This window comes from Saccharomyces mikatae, assembly GCF_947241705.1.
Source record: "Saccharomyces mikatae IFO 1815 strain IFO1815 genome assembly, chromosome: 15".
In the NCBI taxonomy this organism is placed as follows: domain Eukaryota; kingdom Fungi; phylum Ascomycota; class Saccharomycetes; order Saccharomycetales; family Saccharomycetaceae; genus Saccharomyces; species Saccharomyces mikatae.
The window spans coordinates 458,593-475,967 of record NC_079270.1 but is presented as its reverse complement, the minus strand read 5'-3'; the positions used below and the strand labels follow the sequence as shown (position 1 = coordinate 475,967).

General features: G+C 36.9%; 8 protein-coding genes and 1 non-coding gene across 9 annotated transcripts; 4 read left to right on the top strand and 5 right to left on the bottom strand.

The window, feature by feature from the left end:
* Positions 1-127: 127 nt before the first annotated feature.
* Positions 128-2,380, top strand: SKI7 (Ski7p; the record flags this gene model as incomplete). The annotated part of the gene is made up of 1 exon (XM_056225713.1): positions 128-2,380. The coding sequence occupies one exon, from the start codon at positions 128-130 to the stop codon at positions 2,378-2,380; it is 2,253 nt and encodes a 750-aa protein (XP_056079504.1).
* A 115-nt stretch (positions 2,381-2,495) lies between these two features.
* On the bottom strand, positions 2,496-3,533 carry UFE1 (Ufe1p; the record flags this gene model as incomplete). The annotated part of the gene is made up of 1 exon (XM_056225712.1): positions 2,496-3,533. One exon carries the CDS (start codon positions 3,531-3,533, stop codon positions 2,496-2,498), a length of 1,038 nt encoding a protein of 345 aa, XP_056079503.1.
* Positions 3,534-4,170: 637 nt separating this feature from the next.
* CDC21 (thymidylate synthase) lies at positions 4,171-5,085 on the top strand (the record flags this gene model as incomplete). Its single annotated transcript, XM_056225711.1, has 1 exon — positions 4,171-5,085. One exon carries the CDS (start codon positions 4,171-4,173, stop codon positions 5,083-5,085), a length of 915 nt encoding a protein of 304 aa, XP_056079502.1.
* A 156-nt stretch (positions 5,086-5,241) lies between these two features.
* On the bottom strand, positions 5,242-7,017 carry SGO1 (Sgo1p; the record flags this gene model as incomplete). The annotated part of the gene is made up of 1 exon (XM_056225710.1): positions 5,242-7,017. One exon carries the CDS (start codon positions 7,015-7,017, stop codon positions 5,242-5,244), a length of 1,776 nt encoding a protein of 591 aa, XP_056079501.1.
* Positions 7,018-7,211: 194 nt separating this feature from the next.
* On the bottom strand, positions 7,212-7,316 carry Smki_15.trna12P. The gene is made up of 2 exons: positions 7,281-7,316; positions 7,212-7,247 (listed from the first exon to the last, which is right to left on the bottom strand). It is a non-coding gene; the product is annotated as a tRNA-Pro (tRNA).
* Positions 7,317-8,272: 956 nt separating this feature from the next.
* Positions 8,273-10,186, top strand: GYP1 (GTPase-activating protein GYP1; the record flags this gene model as incomplete). The annotated part of the gene is made up of 1 exon (XM_056225709.1): positions 8,273-10,186. One exon carries the CDS (start codon positions 8,273-8,275, stop codon positions 10,184-10,186), a length of 1,914 nt encoding a protein of 637 aa, XP_056079500.1.
* A 113-nt stretch (positions 10,187-10,299) lies between these two features.
* VPS5 (sorting nexin 1) lies at positions 10,300-12,336 on the bottom strand (the record flags this gene model as incomplete). Its single annotated transcript, XM_056225707.1, has 1 exon — positions 10,300-12,336. One exon carries the CDS (start codon positions 12,334-12,336, stop codon positions 10,300-10,302), a length of 2,037 nt encoding a protein of 678 aa, XP_056079499.1.
* A 307-nt stretch (positions 12,337-12,643) lies between these two features.
* On the top strand, positions 12,644-14,377 carry ALG8 (dolichyl-P-Glc:Glc1Man(9)GlcNAc(2)-PP-dolichol alpha-1,3-glucosyltransferase; the record flags this gene model as incomplete). Its single annotated transcript, XM_056225706.1, has 1 exon — positions 12,644-14,377. The coding sequence occupies one exon, from the start codon at positions 12,644-12,646 to the stop codon at positions 14,375-14,377; it is 1,734 nt and encodes a 577-aa protein (XP_056079498.1).
* Positions 14,378-14,737: 360 nt separating this feature from the next.
* MSA1 (Msa1p) lies at positions 14,738-16,633 on the bottom strand (the record flags this gene model as incomplete). Its single annotated transcript, XM_056225705.1, has 1 exon — positions 14,738-16,633. One exon carries the CDS (start codon positions 16,631-16,633, stop codon positions 14,738-14,740), a length of 1,896 nt encoding a protein of 631 aa, XP_056079497.1.
* Between the last annotated feature and the right edge of the window lie 742 nt (positions 16,634-17,375).

Genomic DNA, 17,375 nt, shown 5'->3' with positions numbered 1-17,375 from the left:
TCGCATGACCCGGACAAGAATGTATTAATGTGTACTATAACTGACTGGAAGTATGGAAACTTTAAACTCTGTTGCATCTTACGTACAAGAAGACAGACAGTCCTTTAAACCAATAGTATTATCGGACATGTCGTTATTAGAACAATTAGCAAGAAAGAAGCTAGAAAAAGCTAAAGGTCTCTCAAATATTGATCAATCACATAATACTTCTAAAAGTGCATCACTACTAGAAAAGTTACATAAGAACAGAGAAACTACAGATAGCAATGCTGAAACGAAAAAGAAAGATCTGAGGACTCTTCTTGCAAAAGACAGGATCAAAAAGGGTGACAATAACCCGAACCAACATACTTTCTCATTAAGTTTGAAATTGTCTGCCTTAAAGAAATCAAATAATGATATGACAAAAGGAAAACTAGAAACACCAGGGAGCACCGAAAATGAACTTCATATCAAAGAAAAATCTTATGTTAATTCCAGCTTTGAAGATCCATGGAAAATCATAAATGAAATAAATCAGTACTGTGTTTTAAAAAAAGATGCGTGCGTAAATCGAACTAGCGATTTTGCCCTTACAAACTTTATTATAAATAACAAATCAAAAGGTCTAAACACGCAAGCCACCTCATTATCACCAGAATCACCTCCATCTTCATCATCACCATCTCTTCTGAGTTTGGAAAAGCATTATAATGAGCTTTTTAGCATTTTTCTACCTTCTGCCCTGCCGAAAAAATCTCGTAACATAGCCATTGAAAACTTTAATAAACCTAGTCCCGACGATATAATACAATCAGCTCAGTTGAATGCCTTTAATGAAAGATTAGAGAACTTAAATATTAAAGCAGTACCCAAGGCTGGAAAGGATGAATTGATTGAGCTTCAAACACCTCCTACTGAACCAATTGATATTCATTCATTCATTGCCAACCATCCTTTGGATTTAACATGTTTGTTACTCGGTGATGCGAATTCTGGTAAATCTACTTTACTTGGACATCTTTTATATGAACTAAACGAACTTTCTATATCTTCAATGAGAGAACTACAAAAAAAAGCGAGTAATTTAGACCCGCTTCTTTCCAATCATTTTAAGATCATTCTAGACAATACTAAAATTGAAAGAGAAAATGGGTTTTCAATGTTCAAGAAAATGGTTAAAATAAAGAATAATTTCCTTCCGTCATCATCCCTCACACTTATAGACACGCCCGGCAATAGCGAGTATTTTAATAAAGAGACCATTAATTCAATTCTAACGTTTAACCCGGACGTTTTTGCATTGGTTATTGATTGCAATTATGAGTTTTGGGAGAAATCATTAGATGGTCCAAATAATCGGATATATGAAATTTTAAGGGTAATATCATACTTATACCAAAAGTCCACACGCAAGAAGCATTTGATAGTTCTTTTGAACAAAGCAGATCTAATAAGTTGGGACAAACAACGACTAGAAATAATTCAGTCTGAACTAAACTATTTGTTGACGGAGCATTTTCAATGGAAAGCCGCACAATTCCAATTCATTCCGTGTTCCGGCTTGTTAGGTTCAAATTTGAATAATTCTGAAAATGTTTCCAAGTCTAAATACAAATCTGAGTTTGACTCTATCGATGATGTTCCTGAGTGGTATGACGGACCGACGTTTTTCTCTCAACTATGTACATTAATGGAAGCTAATATGAACAAGATAGAAAGCACGTTGGAAGAGCCATTTATAGGCATAATATTACAATCCCCCGTTACTCAACCATCAGCAGAGGCAAATTGCTTATCGCTAAAAGTTCTTATTAAAAGCGGATACATTCAATCGGGCCAAACAATCGAAATTCACACTCAGTTTAAGGGACTACAGTATTATGGTATAGTTACGGAAATGAGGAAAGCAAAACAAATTTCGGGGACTAAGAAAACAAAACCTTTGGCAGTCGGTGTGAATTCTGACATTTTAGAAGTTTTGGTTAAGATTCATAATACGGAAGACTTCATGAAAAATCGAACCCTCATTCGCAAGGGTGATTCAATGATTCTTTCCAGAAGGGCAAATAATTTATCACCAAATTTACCCAAAGTATTGAAGTTGTCAACTTTGCGGTTAATTAAGTTGTCAATCCAAACGCATATGTTGAATGATCGCATAGACTTGGGTTCTGAACTGATTCTCTACCATAATTTGACGTATAGCGTAGCCAAATTATTGAAGATTTTTGGAACCAATGACACCTCAATTGGTCCGTATCAATCATTAATGGTCGAAGTTGAAATTGTGGAACCAAATTTTGATTTAACTGTGATCGATTCTAAGTATGTTACTGACAATATTGTTCTAACATCAATAGATCATAAAGTCATTGCAGTAGGGACAATTGTATACTAATAAATATACAACTCAGACTTTATACTTATCGCTTGATTCAAGAAACTAATAATGATAAATTAATGACTGATCGACCTTTGTAACCATGTTTACATAGACCTGATGAAAAAAGATATTAACCTACATAATCTAGAAGCAAGATAAAAATACCCATGATGATGGCACCATAAGTGGTCATTTTGGCAGTTCTTCCGGCAGCTCTCTTTGCCTTATGTAGTTCTTTATTTCCCTTTTTAATATTCACCTCAATGTCATCTTGATTATCCAGCATTAAATTAATATTTTGAGACTGTACTGTTAAGTGATTAGACAATTCGTTCTGTATATTGACTATATCTAGGATTGTTTTATTTATGGTCTCTACCTTTTTCAATTGCTCATTTTTTTGATTTAATAATTCAGAATGTTCTGTCTCCAATACTTGTAATTGCTCTTGGGTTAGCTTGGATATCGTCTCTTCGTAATGCCTTACCTCATCTTGCACTGTCTCTACGGGAGCAGACTGTGATACTGAAATGTCCATCGTATCAGCAGAAAAATCATCTCCATCGTTAGATAAAGGAGGAAGAGACGTCGAATTAAAGTTCATCTTATCCTCTAATATCAACCTCTCTTGTTGAATTGTCGTGAATTCAGAAGAAACATATTTTATCCACAAATTTAAACAGCGAAGGATACCTAGTCTAAATTCATGGACGCCATTTTCTATGTCTTGGGGATGCATTGCATGTTTACTGCTGTCATTTTTATTGGAAAGAAGACTTGACCACCTGTGAGGCTTTGATTGAAACTTTTTCAACAACAAACTGTGCCTTTCCATTTCATAATTTTCCAGAAATTCAAATTTTTTAAAATACTGTTGAATTTGTAGCCGGCACTCCATGTCAAACTCATCTTTTTCTGCATCACTCATATTCAAATCGTCCAAATAGTTTTTTTCAATCTGTTTTATTACTTTTTTTAATTCGATGAGATACTTCAATAGCTTAGCACATTCTTTTATGAACGAATCGTTGACTATTTCATGTATGTCACTAGAACCCCCCAAGTGCTTTTGTTTTTCTTCAACATGATCATCTATACCATCCTGTAATTTTCTAGATTCATCAATGACGGCAACATACCTCTGAAATATTGGCGTTAAGTTTGGCATTACGAAAGGATATGCTTTATGCTGCTTTTATGGCTGACTACTGGGTGCTGTGGCGAGTTGGTAACACCCACATAAACATGAACCTATATAAGTAGTTGATTCCTATTCATCTATTCATCATATGAGTAGGGTAACATATGTATTTCTTGATATTAATTCTTCCTTTAATACCAATAGAAAAGTTTCAAGTCGGAGAGACGGTAATAACTATGATACAAATACTTGCACAATCATATGAGACGTGCTATATCTCCACGGTGGATTATGCAAACAGATTAATTTCTCTTCTTCTAGATAAATGGCATGCTGCAAGGTTTACACAATCAAGTAAGCTTTGAAACTGGAGAACCGTAACTTCTCCTTGTTATGCTGCAACCATTGGATTTTTTTTCAGGTTATGTGTGTAATAAAGGACCACATTAAACAAATTGGAAAAGGTATTACTTTCTTAATCAGGCTTTTCTCTTGCTTCAAGTATTTGGTGACGCGTTATGGAAAAAATAAAGAATTCCTTGACGCGTTTGCTGGCACATCACCATGCAACGCACCTCCAGTTGCATTTCTAAAGTTGAAAGAAACTGTAGATATCTCGATTAATCAAGAATCAAAGTCAGGCATTATAATAGACCTGTACAGAATGACTATGGATGGACGAAACAGAGAAGAAGAACAATATCTTGATTTGTGCAAAAGAATCATCAATGAGGGCGAGTTTAGACCAGACAGAACAGGCACTGGTACATTGAGTCTCTTTGCACCACCCCAGTTGCGGTTTAGTTTAAATGACGATAATTTTCCACTACTCACAACAAAGAAGGTTTTCACCAGGGGAATCATACTTGAACTATTATGGTTTTTAGCTGGTGATACAGATGCTAACCTTTTGTCTGAGCAAGGCGTTAAGATTTGGGACGGTAATGGATCCCGTGAGTATTTAGACAAGATGGGATTTACAGATAGAAAAGTGGGGGACTTAGGGCCCGTTTATGGATTCCAATGGAGGCATTTTGGTGCTAAATACAAGTCATGTGACGACGACTACACTGGCCAGGGTATTGATCAATTGAAGCAGGTCATTCATAAACTAAAGACAAATCCTTACGATAGAAGAATTATTATGAGTGCCTGGAACCCAGCTGATTTTGACAAGATGGCATTGCCCCCATGTCATATTTTCTCACAGTTTTATGTCAGTTTCCCCACAGAGGGAGAAAAATCTGGTAGGCCCCACCTCTCATGCTTGTTGTACCAACGTTCTTGTGATATGGGGTTGGGCGTACCATTCAATATTGCTTCATATGCCCTATTGACCAGAATGATTGCCAAAGTTGTCGATATGGAGCCAGGAGAGTTCATTCATACTCTGGGGGATGCACATGTTTATAAAGACCATATTGAAGCTTTAAAAGTACAAATCGCAAGAGACCCAAGACCATTTCCGAAACTAAAGATTAGAAGGGACATTAAAGACATTGATGATTTCAAATTGGAAGACTTCGAAATTGAAGGTTATGACCCTCATCCAAGAATTCAAATGAAAATGAGCGTATAATTGACAACGAGGGCAGAAATAGAGTAAAGTACTCAAGTATACATTCCATTATAAATATATTATATGTATTATATAATTGAATGTATATAAACACAATCGTTTATTATGCAAAAATATAGATATTATAAAAGAACATCGAGGCGAGAAGACTAGGGATCATTTTTTGGTGCGATATGTTTTTGCCTGATGTTTTACTGTCTTACCATTTCCAAATAAGTCAAATATTGCTAAATCATCTTCATTTAATCTAAAGCTGACAGATTTATTATTAACGCTATTGAAATTAGAATTGTTGTTGTTGTTGTTATTGCCATTATCAGTTATGATTCCTTTTTGTAACTTCGAATGTCGGGAAGTGGAATTTTCATCAGATAAATTATTGACAATAGCATTTTTGAACAATTTTTTAGTCCTCATCAACTTCCTCTTATTCTCGGATTTATTGGTAATGTCAAGTAGAGGCGACGATTTTTGGGAGCTACTGTTGCTACTTTTATTTTCTACTTTTCTCTGGCTGCTGCTGTTGTTTATAGTTGTTATTGGGTGAGTGGTATTGCTGTGTATTTGTTCTTCGGTCTCCTTCCCGTTTGGAGTTCCATAATCTTTAGAGACGACAACTTCTCTCAATTGCGGTTCATCGGGTATTGAATCATTGGATAAACTTTTTCTCTTATGTGAGGTCTCCCGATTTCTGTTGGAAACTTGTAAATCATGTATATCAATCACGGTAGTAGCATCCACAAGTTTTTCAGAGGGTCTCCTCATTTTTGCCCTTAGTGAAGGTAATGTGTAATCTACGGCTCTGCCACGAGTTCTTCTTGTTCTAGTAAATGATATTTCGCTATTGTTGCTCACATTACTTACGGGCATAACTTCGTCAATAACTTTCTTTTTCAATTCTATTCTAGGTGGCTTCATGGAATGTTTAATTTTCGCCTTTGGGTGAGAGTTTGTAGAAGAAGATGATGAAGAATAGACAGCTGCAGTATCACCAATGGTGGCCCCCAAATTAGCCGGTGGATCCGATGGATTCGGTAAACGTAGCGATGAATGATTTGGTGATGCAGTAGTTAGGATATTTGTGCTATCATTGAATATTTCTAGTTTAGAAGATGAATGCTCGGGTTCTGTAGAGTTTTCTTCGGGTATGGAATATTCTATAATTGAATTGGTAAAATTGCTGGTTGAATCATTATCTTCCTCTTCAATATTTAATGTATCTGTTGCTTCTTCTATTTGCGCAGATTCGGGTAGTCCTACGGGTACCTTCAGAGAAGGCTCATTCGTTATGGGTTCCTGCTGAATGGTTTCATCTTCTGGCTCTAAACTTGTGGATATAAACATGGATTGCCGCCTAGAGCTCTTTCTTTTTTTTGTCTTGGGTTCAAGATCCTGACTGTCATCTTTATTGAAACTTGATTCATGTGAGGGATGATACTGGTGACTCGACTGCTCGTTAGAATTTTTTGAGTATGTGGGCGACGACAATGAGCATGATCTTGACCTGGAACTTGTTCTTTTCAACAGAGATTTTAAATTTGAACTAGGTAAGTTTTCATTTTTACGAACATTTTCAAACATGTAGAAAATTTCGTCAAACCTTTGGATGATTCCATTTTCAATAATCTGTAGTTGATTACTCAACCGTTCTCTGTAAATAGCCTCGCTTATAGAGGTTTTAGATCGTAGAGTCACATTTTCTTGCACCAGCTGGCTTATTTTCTTCTCCAAACCGTTCACTTTGATTTTTAATACTGAGTTATCCTTGGCCAAAAGGGAGTTTTGTTTCGAATATGATTGTCTGATAATCTCGGCTTTTTTAGATTCCAGATCCATTAGATTCTGAAATTCTTGTATTTGTGGGGTCAGGTCATCGTGAGAAACCGTGCGCTTGCTGTTGTCTTTATTCGGAACTATTTTTCTCTTTGGCATGGTCAATAGATAGCCCTTCTATATAGAATTATGCATGAGAATGTGTAAAGAAAATCCCTGAACTTACTATCACCAATTATATGGAAATGGCACTATCAATAACAGTTGACACTTACTTTGTGAAATTTCTTTGTTTACAAAACAAACAGTTTGAAAAAAAATAGTTACCCAACCGGTTTTAAGTTTAAAAATAAGGGGCGAGCTGGGAATTGAACCCAGGGCCTCTCGCATGCTTTTGTCCTCCTGTTTAAATCAGGAAGTCGCCCAAAGCGAGAATCATACCACTAGACCACACGCCCTTACTAATTTGATAAACTAATATATTAGAGCTAATATTATTCTCTCTGAACAAGAAACTAAACAGCCGGAACTTTGAGTCTCCGCAAGAGCACTATTACAAAACTCATGTATACTGTTATTGTAAATCAAGCAAAAGTATGAAAGCAGCATAAATGTTCCATTGCTTCCTCCTACATCATAAATCATTCGTCAGATCGGAAGTTATTCTTCTTCTATCTTCTCGACACTTTGTAAACGATTCGTTCAATAAAGAAGACAAACTCCGACAAAAAGTGAGATGAAAAATCTGGAACTAGAGTTTGAAACACATTCAAATTCTTTTTCAGCCTTCAATTATTAACCATTCGCAGATGCGTGAATTGAGTCACTTACAACTTTTGCTGTGTGCAAGGTTTTGAATAGAATATAGCTTAGAACATACTCTACGTTAGAATCCATAGCGAGAGAATTTCTGAAAGGATAAGTTCGAACAAGTTATTTTCTTCCTTTTTTTTTATCTCTTCAATCGAGTAGGTTATAATTGATAAATTGAGCACTGGGAATTCAGTGTTGAGTAAATCTGGAGCGATGGCATGTCTTCCACGTTGCCCAGCCATCGTCGCTAACGGGCTTGACTGACTACGCCTCTTGACGATAAGTCCTTGATGGCCTCGTTTAAGCAAAATAGAGGTCGCGGCTTGCCGGGTACCAAGTCACAGCGAAGCTCCCCGAATTATTTCGCCCATTAGTTTAGCAAAACAAGAATAGCAAATCAATGATGCACTAAGCAGCGTAAAGACATATAGTGATCGCTAGTGCTATACATATCACATAACCGTTTCGTTATAGCGTTTGGTGTTTGTACTGCTGCTAATTGTTGTTTTGATTTCTTGTGAGAGATATTATCGGAGGAGAAGGTTTGTGATATAAATAACAACTAATAACCAACAAAAATTTTATAAGAATACAACGCACAATGGGAGTCAGGTCCGCTGCAAAGGAAATGCATGAACGGGACCATACCTCAGATAGTTCCAGCTTAGTAACTTCTCTGATGAAATCTTGGAGAATATCATCAGTTTCTTCCTCTAAGAAGCCATCATTGTACAAAATGAACACTACTGACCCCACTAGTTTGCCCTCTGGATATGCTTCATCCGCTGACAGAGATCGAAGGACTAGCGACGGCAACTTTGAAGCCATGGCAAAACAGCAGGCCAGCACTAGGCGTGCCTCGAATTCCTACTCACCTCTGAGATACGTAAGCCCCACCTTGAGCACTGCAAGTAATGAAAGTCCCCGACCTGCTCTGCTCCTACGTCAGCATCACCAGCGTCATCATCAGCATCAGCAGCCCCGTCATAGCAGTAGCGGTAGTGCAAATAATAGTTGTAGTAATAGCACAGATCCTAATAGAAAAGCTGATCGATACTTCAAAGACTTGGATGAGGATTGGAGCGCTGTCATCGATGATTATAATATGCCTATCCCCATACTCACTAATGGTGGATTTGGTACACCCGTAGCTTCAACAAAAACTTTGTCGCGAAGGTCTACATCCTCTTCCATTAATTCAACTTCGAATATGGGGCTCTCGGCCATACGGAATTCTTCTTCTTCTTTTACATACCCTCAATTACCACAACTACAAAAAGAGCAAACGAGCGATTCAAAAAAGACTCAGTTAGAGATCGAAAACGAAAGGGATGCTCAGGAATTGAACTCTATCATTCAACGTATTTCCAAGTTTGATAACATCCTGAAGGATAAGACAGTCATAAATCAACAAGATTTGCGCCAGATTAGCTGGAACGGTATTCCAAAAGTACACAGGCCTGCTGTCTGGAAGCTATTAATAGGTTATTTGCCCGTTAACACGAAGAGACAAGAAGGTTTTCTGCAAAGAAAGAGAAAAGAATATAAGGATGGTCTAAAGCACACCTTTTCTGATCAGCACTCAAGAGATATTCCGACCTGGCATCAAATAGAGATAGACATACCGAGGACAAATCCTCACATTCCTTTATATCAGTTCAAATCTGTACAGAACAGCTTACAACGAATATTATACCTTTGGGCAATTAGGCACCCTGCTAGTGGGTACGTGCAAGGCATTAACGACTTAGTCACACCATTTTTCGAAACTTTTCTCACCGAATATCTGCCGCCTTCACAAATAGATGATGTAGAAATAAAGGACCCCTCTATATATATGACAGATGAACAGGTGGCAGATTTAGAAGCTGACACATTTTGGTGTCTTACGAAATTGCTAGAACAAATTACTGATAATTATATTCATGGACAACCAGGTATATTAAGACAAGTAAAGAATTTGAGTCAGCTAGTGAAACGAATTGATGCTGATCTATACAACCATTTCCAAAATGAGCACGTAGAATTTATACAGTTTGCATTCAGATGGATGAATTGCCTCTTGATGAGAGAATTTCAAATGGGGACCGTGATAAGAATGTGGGACACATATTTATCTGAAACTTCTCAAGAGGTTGCTTCCTCGTATTCCATATCTTCCAATGACATGAAGAGCCCTGTAACGCCAACAGAACCCCGAGTAGCAAGTTTTGCAACGCCAACAAAGGATTTTCAATCTCCTACCACGGCACTTTCCAATATGACCCCTAATAATGCAGCTGATGGCAGTGGCAAAATGAGGCAATCCTCACTCAATGAGTTCCATGTGTTTGTGTGCGCGGCATTCCTCATCAAGTGGAGTGATCAGCTAATGGAAATGGATTTCCAAGAGACTATAACTTTCTTACAAAACCCTCCTACAAAAGACTGGACAGAAACAGATATCGAAATGCTTCTGAGCGAGGCCTTTATTTGGCAATCTCTTTATAAGGATGCTACATCCCATTGGTTGTAAACTGACCTGTTCATTCTATTTACTATATAGGATGTAACAATATAAAACAAAAAAAATTCCTAACTCATAAACCTTGAAGGACATGTCATTCAAACTTTCTGTACATAGATCATCTAAAGGTTGGTTTGATAGAATGTCTCCCAAAGCTCGATGCATTCTTTTTGGGATTCAATGGCTGCTTCTAGTGATATTTCCATACCATTTCGAAATTCCCGAATCTTATCAATAGAAAAACTCTCAAATTCATTCTTTATTCTTTCACCAATTTCTTGCCAATGTGTCCTTGTAAGGTTATGGCGTCTTTCTAATGTTAAAAATTCTGTTTTGATTTCTTTGAACTTTTCCGAATGAACATCTTGACCCAATTTTTCCAGTTGTGAGTGTTTCTTGTTCTTGTCGTTCTCCAAAACTACCAGAAAGTACCCCAATTTGGCTCTCTGATTAAAAATGGCCTTTACACTAGCCAATGACCTGATGTATTCATCTAGCATTACACCCATGGTCAATGTTTCTTGTAAAGAGCTTCTCTCAAGAGAACTTTTGATACTTTTATGAACGTCAGCAAAATTATTCAATAGTTCTGAGTTAGACTCACTTATATTCAGTGAAGCTAGGGTTTCTAGCGTACTAGAAAATTCCTCGGTTGACGCAGCCAAACTATTTCTTGACGTATCAACCATTTCTAAAGATTTTCCCATTCTTTTCAGATTATCTTCCAGTTCATCCATCTTTTGTTTCTTTTCAATAAAGAATTCATCCGTTTCATTGTACCTAGGTAGTGAAGAAAAAGATATGTTCATGAATCCTTTGTGCGATTCTGCATCAATACCACCATTTCTTAATACATCTGCGGCGTCCTCTGCGCCTAATAGCTGTATTTCGCTTATCCGGATTTCTGATAAATCATTACTATCATTAATTGCGCCTGATCCGGTTAAAAAAGCCCTTCTTTTAGACTCTGAACCAAAATCATCACTGGTCAAAAATAGTAAAAAATCTTTGTCCTTCTGTAGAACAGAATCCTGACATATTTTTTTTAACATAGTGTCCATTTGGAATCTTCTATTTTCAATGAAATCTTGCTTGAAACTTCCCACCGACTGCTTCTCTGGCGGTGGTGGTATTACTCTGCCCCAATGATTGTTTTGCAGTTGGCGATATAGCCACCTAAAATCCCTATAACGCCTACTCACCTGAGCATATTTTAGTTCGAGTAATGGTGACTCACTTATTACAGTATATTCCACGTGAATGGATGTTAACTCACCTACTTTAACTGGGTCTTTCACCTCAACGTTAAAAGCCACTGGCTTTTCGGTTGATAGCACCTTTGACTCTTTCTTAGTTTTTTTAACCATCTCCGAATTTGCTTCAACCTTGATAGGGCTTGCTGTATTAATATTTTTCTGGGGAAGATTATATAAGGGCCTATCTACCTGCTCAAGGATATTCTTTTTAGCGCAAGCTATGATTGTTGCCTCATTGCTTCCTCTTCTTTCCTCCTCATCATTCAATGGTTCTTCAACAAATTCATTCTCTTTTTCAGCTTTCTTTAACGGATCAGTAAATGGTGTTTTGATGGCATCATTGAAAGCAATTGTACTCTTCGTTTTCAAAGAATGGTTTCGTTTGGAGCTTCTTTGAGCTCTAGCAGAATCAAAAAGAATTCGTGGCTTACCGGATCTTCTTCCAGAGATACTTTTTGAACTACTGTTTAAGGATGTGTTAGTATCATATATTGTATCATCAAAAACTAAGGGAGAGTTGGCGTTTCCTGTAAACAACGCATCATTAGATTGTTTCGCAGAGAACTGCGTAGAATTGTTATTAAGATCAGAAATTGGATCCTGTTCAGGAGCCAGAGAGTTTATTAAAGCATCCGATTTGGAATTGTCATGAAATTCTTCCTCCTCCACCAACGAATTATCAGCCATAGGTGAACCAGGCTCTTCCCATTTAGGTGCAACAGCCAAACTATTTTCGTCAGTAAATGGAGCTTTGGTCTCCACAATGTCCTTTTTTTCTTCTTCTTCATGTGCAGATGCTTCATGTACGGACTCAATTGGATTTGGAATAACACTCTGAGTTATATCTTCCTCATGGTTAAGTTCGTCCCAAACAGGAGCCTCTAAATTATCTTCGTAGTCCATAACTTATATTTATTGCAGATAATATATAAGCTTGAGAGCTCCTACCTCCACTAAGAAGTATATGTTTTCAGTTACTTTGAAATTACTCTCTGAACCTTTTTTTATATATTCTTCAAAGTATACTTAAAATTTACTGTTATCACTTAGTTGTTCACAGCGGACAATTCCCGAAAAGTGAAATTTCATTTTTAGAAACTATATAGTGGTGTGGAAAAGATACACAGCGTACCTTGGAGAAACTGAAGTTTATAACAATTGTGAGTTTTAGTTTGCAGTATTGAATTTGAGGTCTCTTGAATAACCTATCATGAAGGGTGATCGTTCGAGACAAAACATTGCTGTGACGAAGAAGGCAAAGTCAAAAAAAAATGAGGAGCCAAAGAAGGCTCTGAAGACTGCCGCGTTCGAAAAAGGTGAGGGGTCCAAGCGCTATTCCTTGTGGAATTTCTGGATAAGCACATTGTTTTTGAAATTGCTATTGATCCCAGACTATTTTAGTACCGATTTTGACGTACATAGAAATTGGTTGGCAATCACTAATAAATTGCCTATTAGTGAATGGTATTACGAGCATACTAGTCAATGGACGTTAGACTATCCTCCATTTTTTGCCTATTTTGAATGGTTTCTATCGCAATTTGTTCCTAAAGTTGTTCGTGATGATGGTTGTTTGGATATCGTAGAGGTAGGAAAGTTTGGTTTACCAACTATTGTCTTCCAAAGACTTACTGTCATCTTCAGTGAAATTCTACTATACGCTGTCCTTCAAATATACATTAATACAACAAAACTAAGTGAACGATCTCAAAGTTTTGTTGTCGCTTCTAGCATAGTTCTATCACCTGGATTTTTAATGATAGATCACATACACTTCCAATATAATGGTTTCCTCTTTGCCATTCTAATAGGTTCCATTGTTGCTGCCAAAAATAAAAAATACCTGCTGTGTGCCTTTCTGTATACCACTGCTATATGTTTCAAGCATATATTCTTATATTTAGCTCCATGCTATTTTGTGTTCCTTTTGAGAGCATACGTTCTCAATGTCAACAATTTTAAATTTAAAAGTTACAAAGATTTTTTGTTTTTAATTAGGTGGGCTAATCTTTTTAAATTAGGTAGCATTGTCATTGGGATATTCACTATTTGCTTCGTACCGTTTGCTCATCAAATGCCGCAAGTGCTGAGTAGACTATTCCCGTTTTCAAGAGGATTAACGCACGCATATTGGGCACCAAACTTCTGGGCATTGTATTCATTTATGGATAAGATACTTACTACAGTAATGCTCAAATTGCCGTACGTCCATACTTTTGCCACAAAGTTCATCAAACCGCCCCTAATACCTCAGAATATCAAAGAGATTAATGAAAGGCTTGCGGCAAACAATAACGGAAGTAAAGGGCTAGTTCAGGACGTATTTTTTGTTATTCTCCCTCAAATTCCTCCAAAATTGACGTTTATTTTAACCTTATTCTACCAGAATTTAGCAGTACTTCCTCTTTTGTTTGACCCATCATTTAAAAGATTTGTTGGCTCATTAACTCTTTGTGGCTTGGCTTCATTTTTATTTGGATGGCATGTGCATGAAAAGGCTATAATGTTAGTCATCATTCCGTTCACGTTTCTTGTTGGATTTGATCGTCGTCTTTTGGTTCCTTTTATGCTTGTTGCCTCTGCAGGTTATGTTTCTTTGTACCCGCTTCTTTACAAGGGTCAAGATTATTTCATCAAAACGTTATACACATACGTTTGGTTCATAATTTATTTTGCGGCTTTTAGGAAAACTACAAAGATTTCTTCAAGTGTGGAAAGAAGAATTTTTTTCTTGGATCGATTGGCATTAACTTACATCTTTTCATTATTACCTATGGTAACCGTATTACAAATACTAGACAAAGTCAAATGGAGGTATTCATTTTTACAAAAATTTGAATTTTTAGGATTGATGATATATAGTGTCTATTGTTCATTAGGTATAATCAGCTCATGGTTTGCCCTGTCGTGGTTGTATAATTTTGACGAATTACTATGGCAGTGATATAACACCTCTTTTTCATCCTTCTTTTCAAAACAATGACTTGAAAACGTGATATAAAACTATTTATATAAGAACCTACTATAGAAGTATAATCCAGTACAGTTCTGCATCGTTTTTCTACCAAAACTCGATTCACCGGTCCCTCATGTCAATTCATATCGTTTTTGGGTTTGTATATGGTGTTATAAACTGAAGTCAGGATAGTATGATATAAAAATGAATGAAGGTCAACTCCATTCATATGCATCGTTGTTGACATATATATAAGTACTAATTTAATACAGTATGTAACAACTCTGTAAAAAATGGGGGTAAATAGTTTTTTAATATCACCATTTTTATTATGGTCAATGACTATATTTATTGATCGTCGATCAATCTTTTTAAGGCAGTCCTAGCATCATCCTGTTTGTTGCTGTAAGAATTTTGTTTCAATGAATCATCAAAGTTTGAGGAAGTTTTAACATTCCCAGTAGTGAACCCATGCAAATTGGGAGGGACATTGTTTGAGATGGAAGTCTCCGGTATATATTTGGTTCCCAGTGAGCCATTCATAGTCTGCTGGATTAATGGGGTACATTCAATTAAAGTGGGTAATTGAAATTCTTGATTTCTAGGAGTTGAGGGACCATGAGTAGCATTAAACAAATTTGCTGCAGGTTGCAAGTTTTCACTTTTGGTGTTACCTAGTGTACTTGTTGTTCCCATTGTAATTTTTTCTTTTACGAAGTAGGTAGATGACCTACGAGACATAGGTTGTTGCGGTGGGGAAGCGATGTTGATTTGCGGAGGAGAAGAACTAATGTTTATATGCGGTGGAGGCATTTGAAATTGACGCTGTTGTTGTCGTTGAGTAGGAGAGTTGGTTTGAGACTGCACTTGTACTTGCGCTTCCAATTGAGCTTGTAATTGTCTATGAACGTTACCGTTATCTGATGCGGCTACTGCGTTGGAACTATTTACCATAACGTTGCTACTTCTTGGTGGGCTGAACAATCCGGGCGAGCCAAAATTTATCCATGAAGGAGGTGTATTGAAACATTTTTGACGTCTTGGAGTGTTTGATATATTGAATATCATTTCTGGCCAGTTCCCGTCTGCATCATCAGTAAGCAATAACGGGTCACCACTCGAAAATTTAAACACAAATTCTTGCTGTTGTTCGTTCGATGTAGTTGCTGGTTTGGGCAACATTTTGTTTCTAGGTGATAAAAAAATTCCAGGGCTATTAGTCAAGGTAAGCAAGTTATTAGCATCCGCGATGTTATTATTAGCAGATGAATTGTTGTTGTGATTATTATTACTGTTGGAAATCCCAGCATTTGTTGTAGCTTTAGGTAGAGTATCGTTCAGAGATACAGGATTTAGAGCAACGTTCGGAGTGAATCCAGTCCTAAATTGTAAAGAACTCTTTGGAGTGGATGGAGGTTTAAGTTGCGCGCTTGGCGGAGGTGATTGTGGAGAATGTGTAAATAATGTGTTGTTGTTTCTGATGCTGCTTATTGGAGAGGCCGAAGTCTCCACGATGGTTGGTAATTCTGCGTCAACGATATCAGATCTGCATGATTTCACCGGACGTATTTCGGAAATCGTGTCATAATCCTTGTCACTTTTCATTTGTTTCAAAAGAGATAAAATACGTTTTTTCTCAAACTTAGGTGCATTCTTCTCACTGTTTTTATGAATTTTTCCATTATGTAGGAATTTCCCCCTATTGTTATTGCTCATTAAAGAATGAGATGATTGCGACGATGGAGAAAAGGGTGAAGATCCCGCAATTATAGCTTTCCCACTTTCAGTAATAGTCAAAGAAAGTTTGAACTGATCTGGTGAAGGGAACATGTAATCATTCCTCTTTTGGAAAGTTGGAGAGGATGTCATAATGGGCGGAGAACTTTGTAGAAAAGTTTTCCTTGTTTCAGAAAACACTGTATTATTACAACTGTCGTTCGAAGATGGTGTAGAGACTGGTGTAGATTCGCCATTTCCCGATTTTTTTGTGGGAGTAGAGAGAAGAACGCCTCTATATCTGCCTTTTCTTGTAGTGGCCACCAAATTATGATGATGATCAATGCTGAGCCTTCTTTTATTTGGGGACGGACTAGATTGCCCTACTTTCATCAAAGGTTTGGCAAAACTGTGAGGTCCCTGCTTCTGGACCTGCATTGATGAATGTGCCATAGGACTTTGTAGGGGATTAGGATAATCTTTCGTGATGGGAGGCCGGCCTCTTTTCTTGATAATACTTTTATCCATAATGTTATTTGTCTCGAAGAGTGTCTATGAATTTTTTATTTATGGACTTCTCAACTGCAAAATTCAAAATGATAAATATATATGCAATCAAATCCCTTTGATCAACTCGAAATCTGCAACCAGTTCTTCCTTTCAAAATTAAGGAAAAAAACTTCAAAGGATGAAAAATGAACTAATGAAAAATTTTCAAGGCCGTCTTGAAGATCCCTTATCAGCGCTCCAAAGAGAAGCGAGTGATCAGAAGAATTATGAATGTTTGCTGGCTGTGCCTGATTGAATTAATTAATGGAACAGGAAGAGAAGTTTTAAAAGTATGAAGCCAGACAATAGAAGGGGACCAATACGGAAAAAAAATACTTGATATATTTCCCATTCAGGAAATATAAGTGTTTGCCTCTTTAAGGTAAAAACGGAAGCGCGTTACGCGCCACCTCGATGATTGACCGTTGCGGTTTCGCATATTTCAACGATTTGTGTCATATGATTTATGGCACGTCCAGGACTACGGAACAACCCAAATTCTTGGAGATGCGGGAGGTCTTACACTAAATTTGCTTCTTAATAGATAATAGGAATATATATGTACATATATAAATAAAAAATAAATAAAATAAATATAACAGAAGAACGTCAAGACGCTAGTGCTGAGCATCTAAAGAGAATAATGTTAGCCCTCCTTCTTTCAGTTTCTTCCTTTATTTTTATTCTTTGCTGTTGGGATTATTATATTTAACATCTTAAT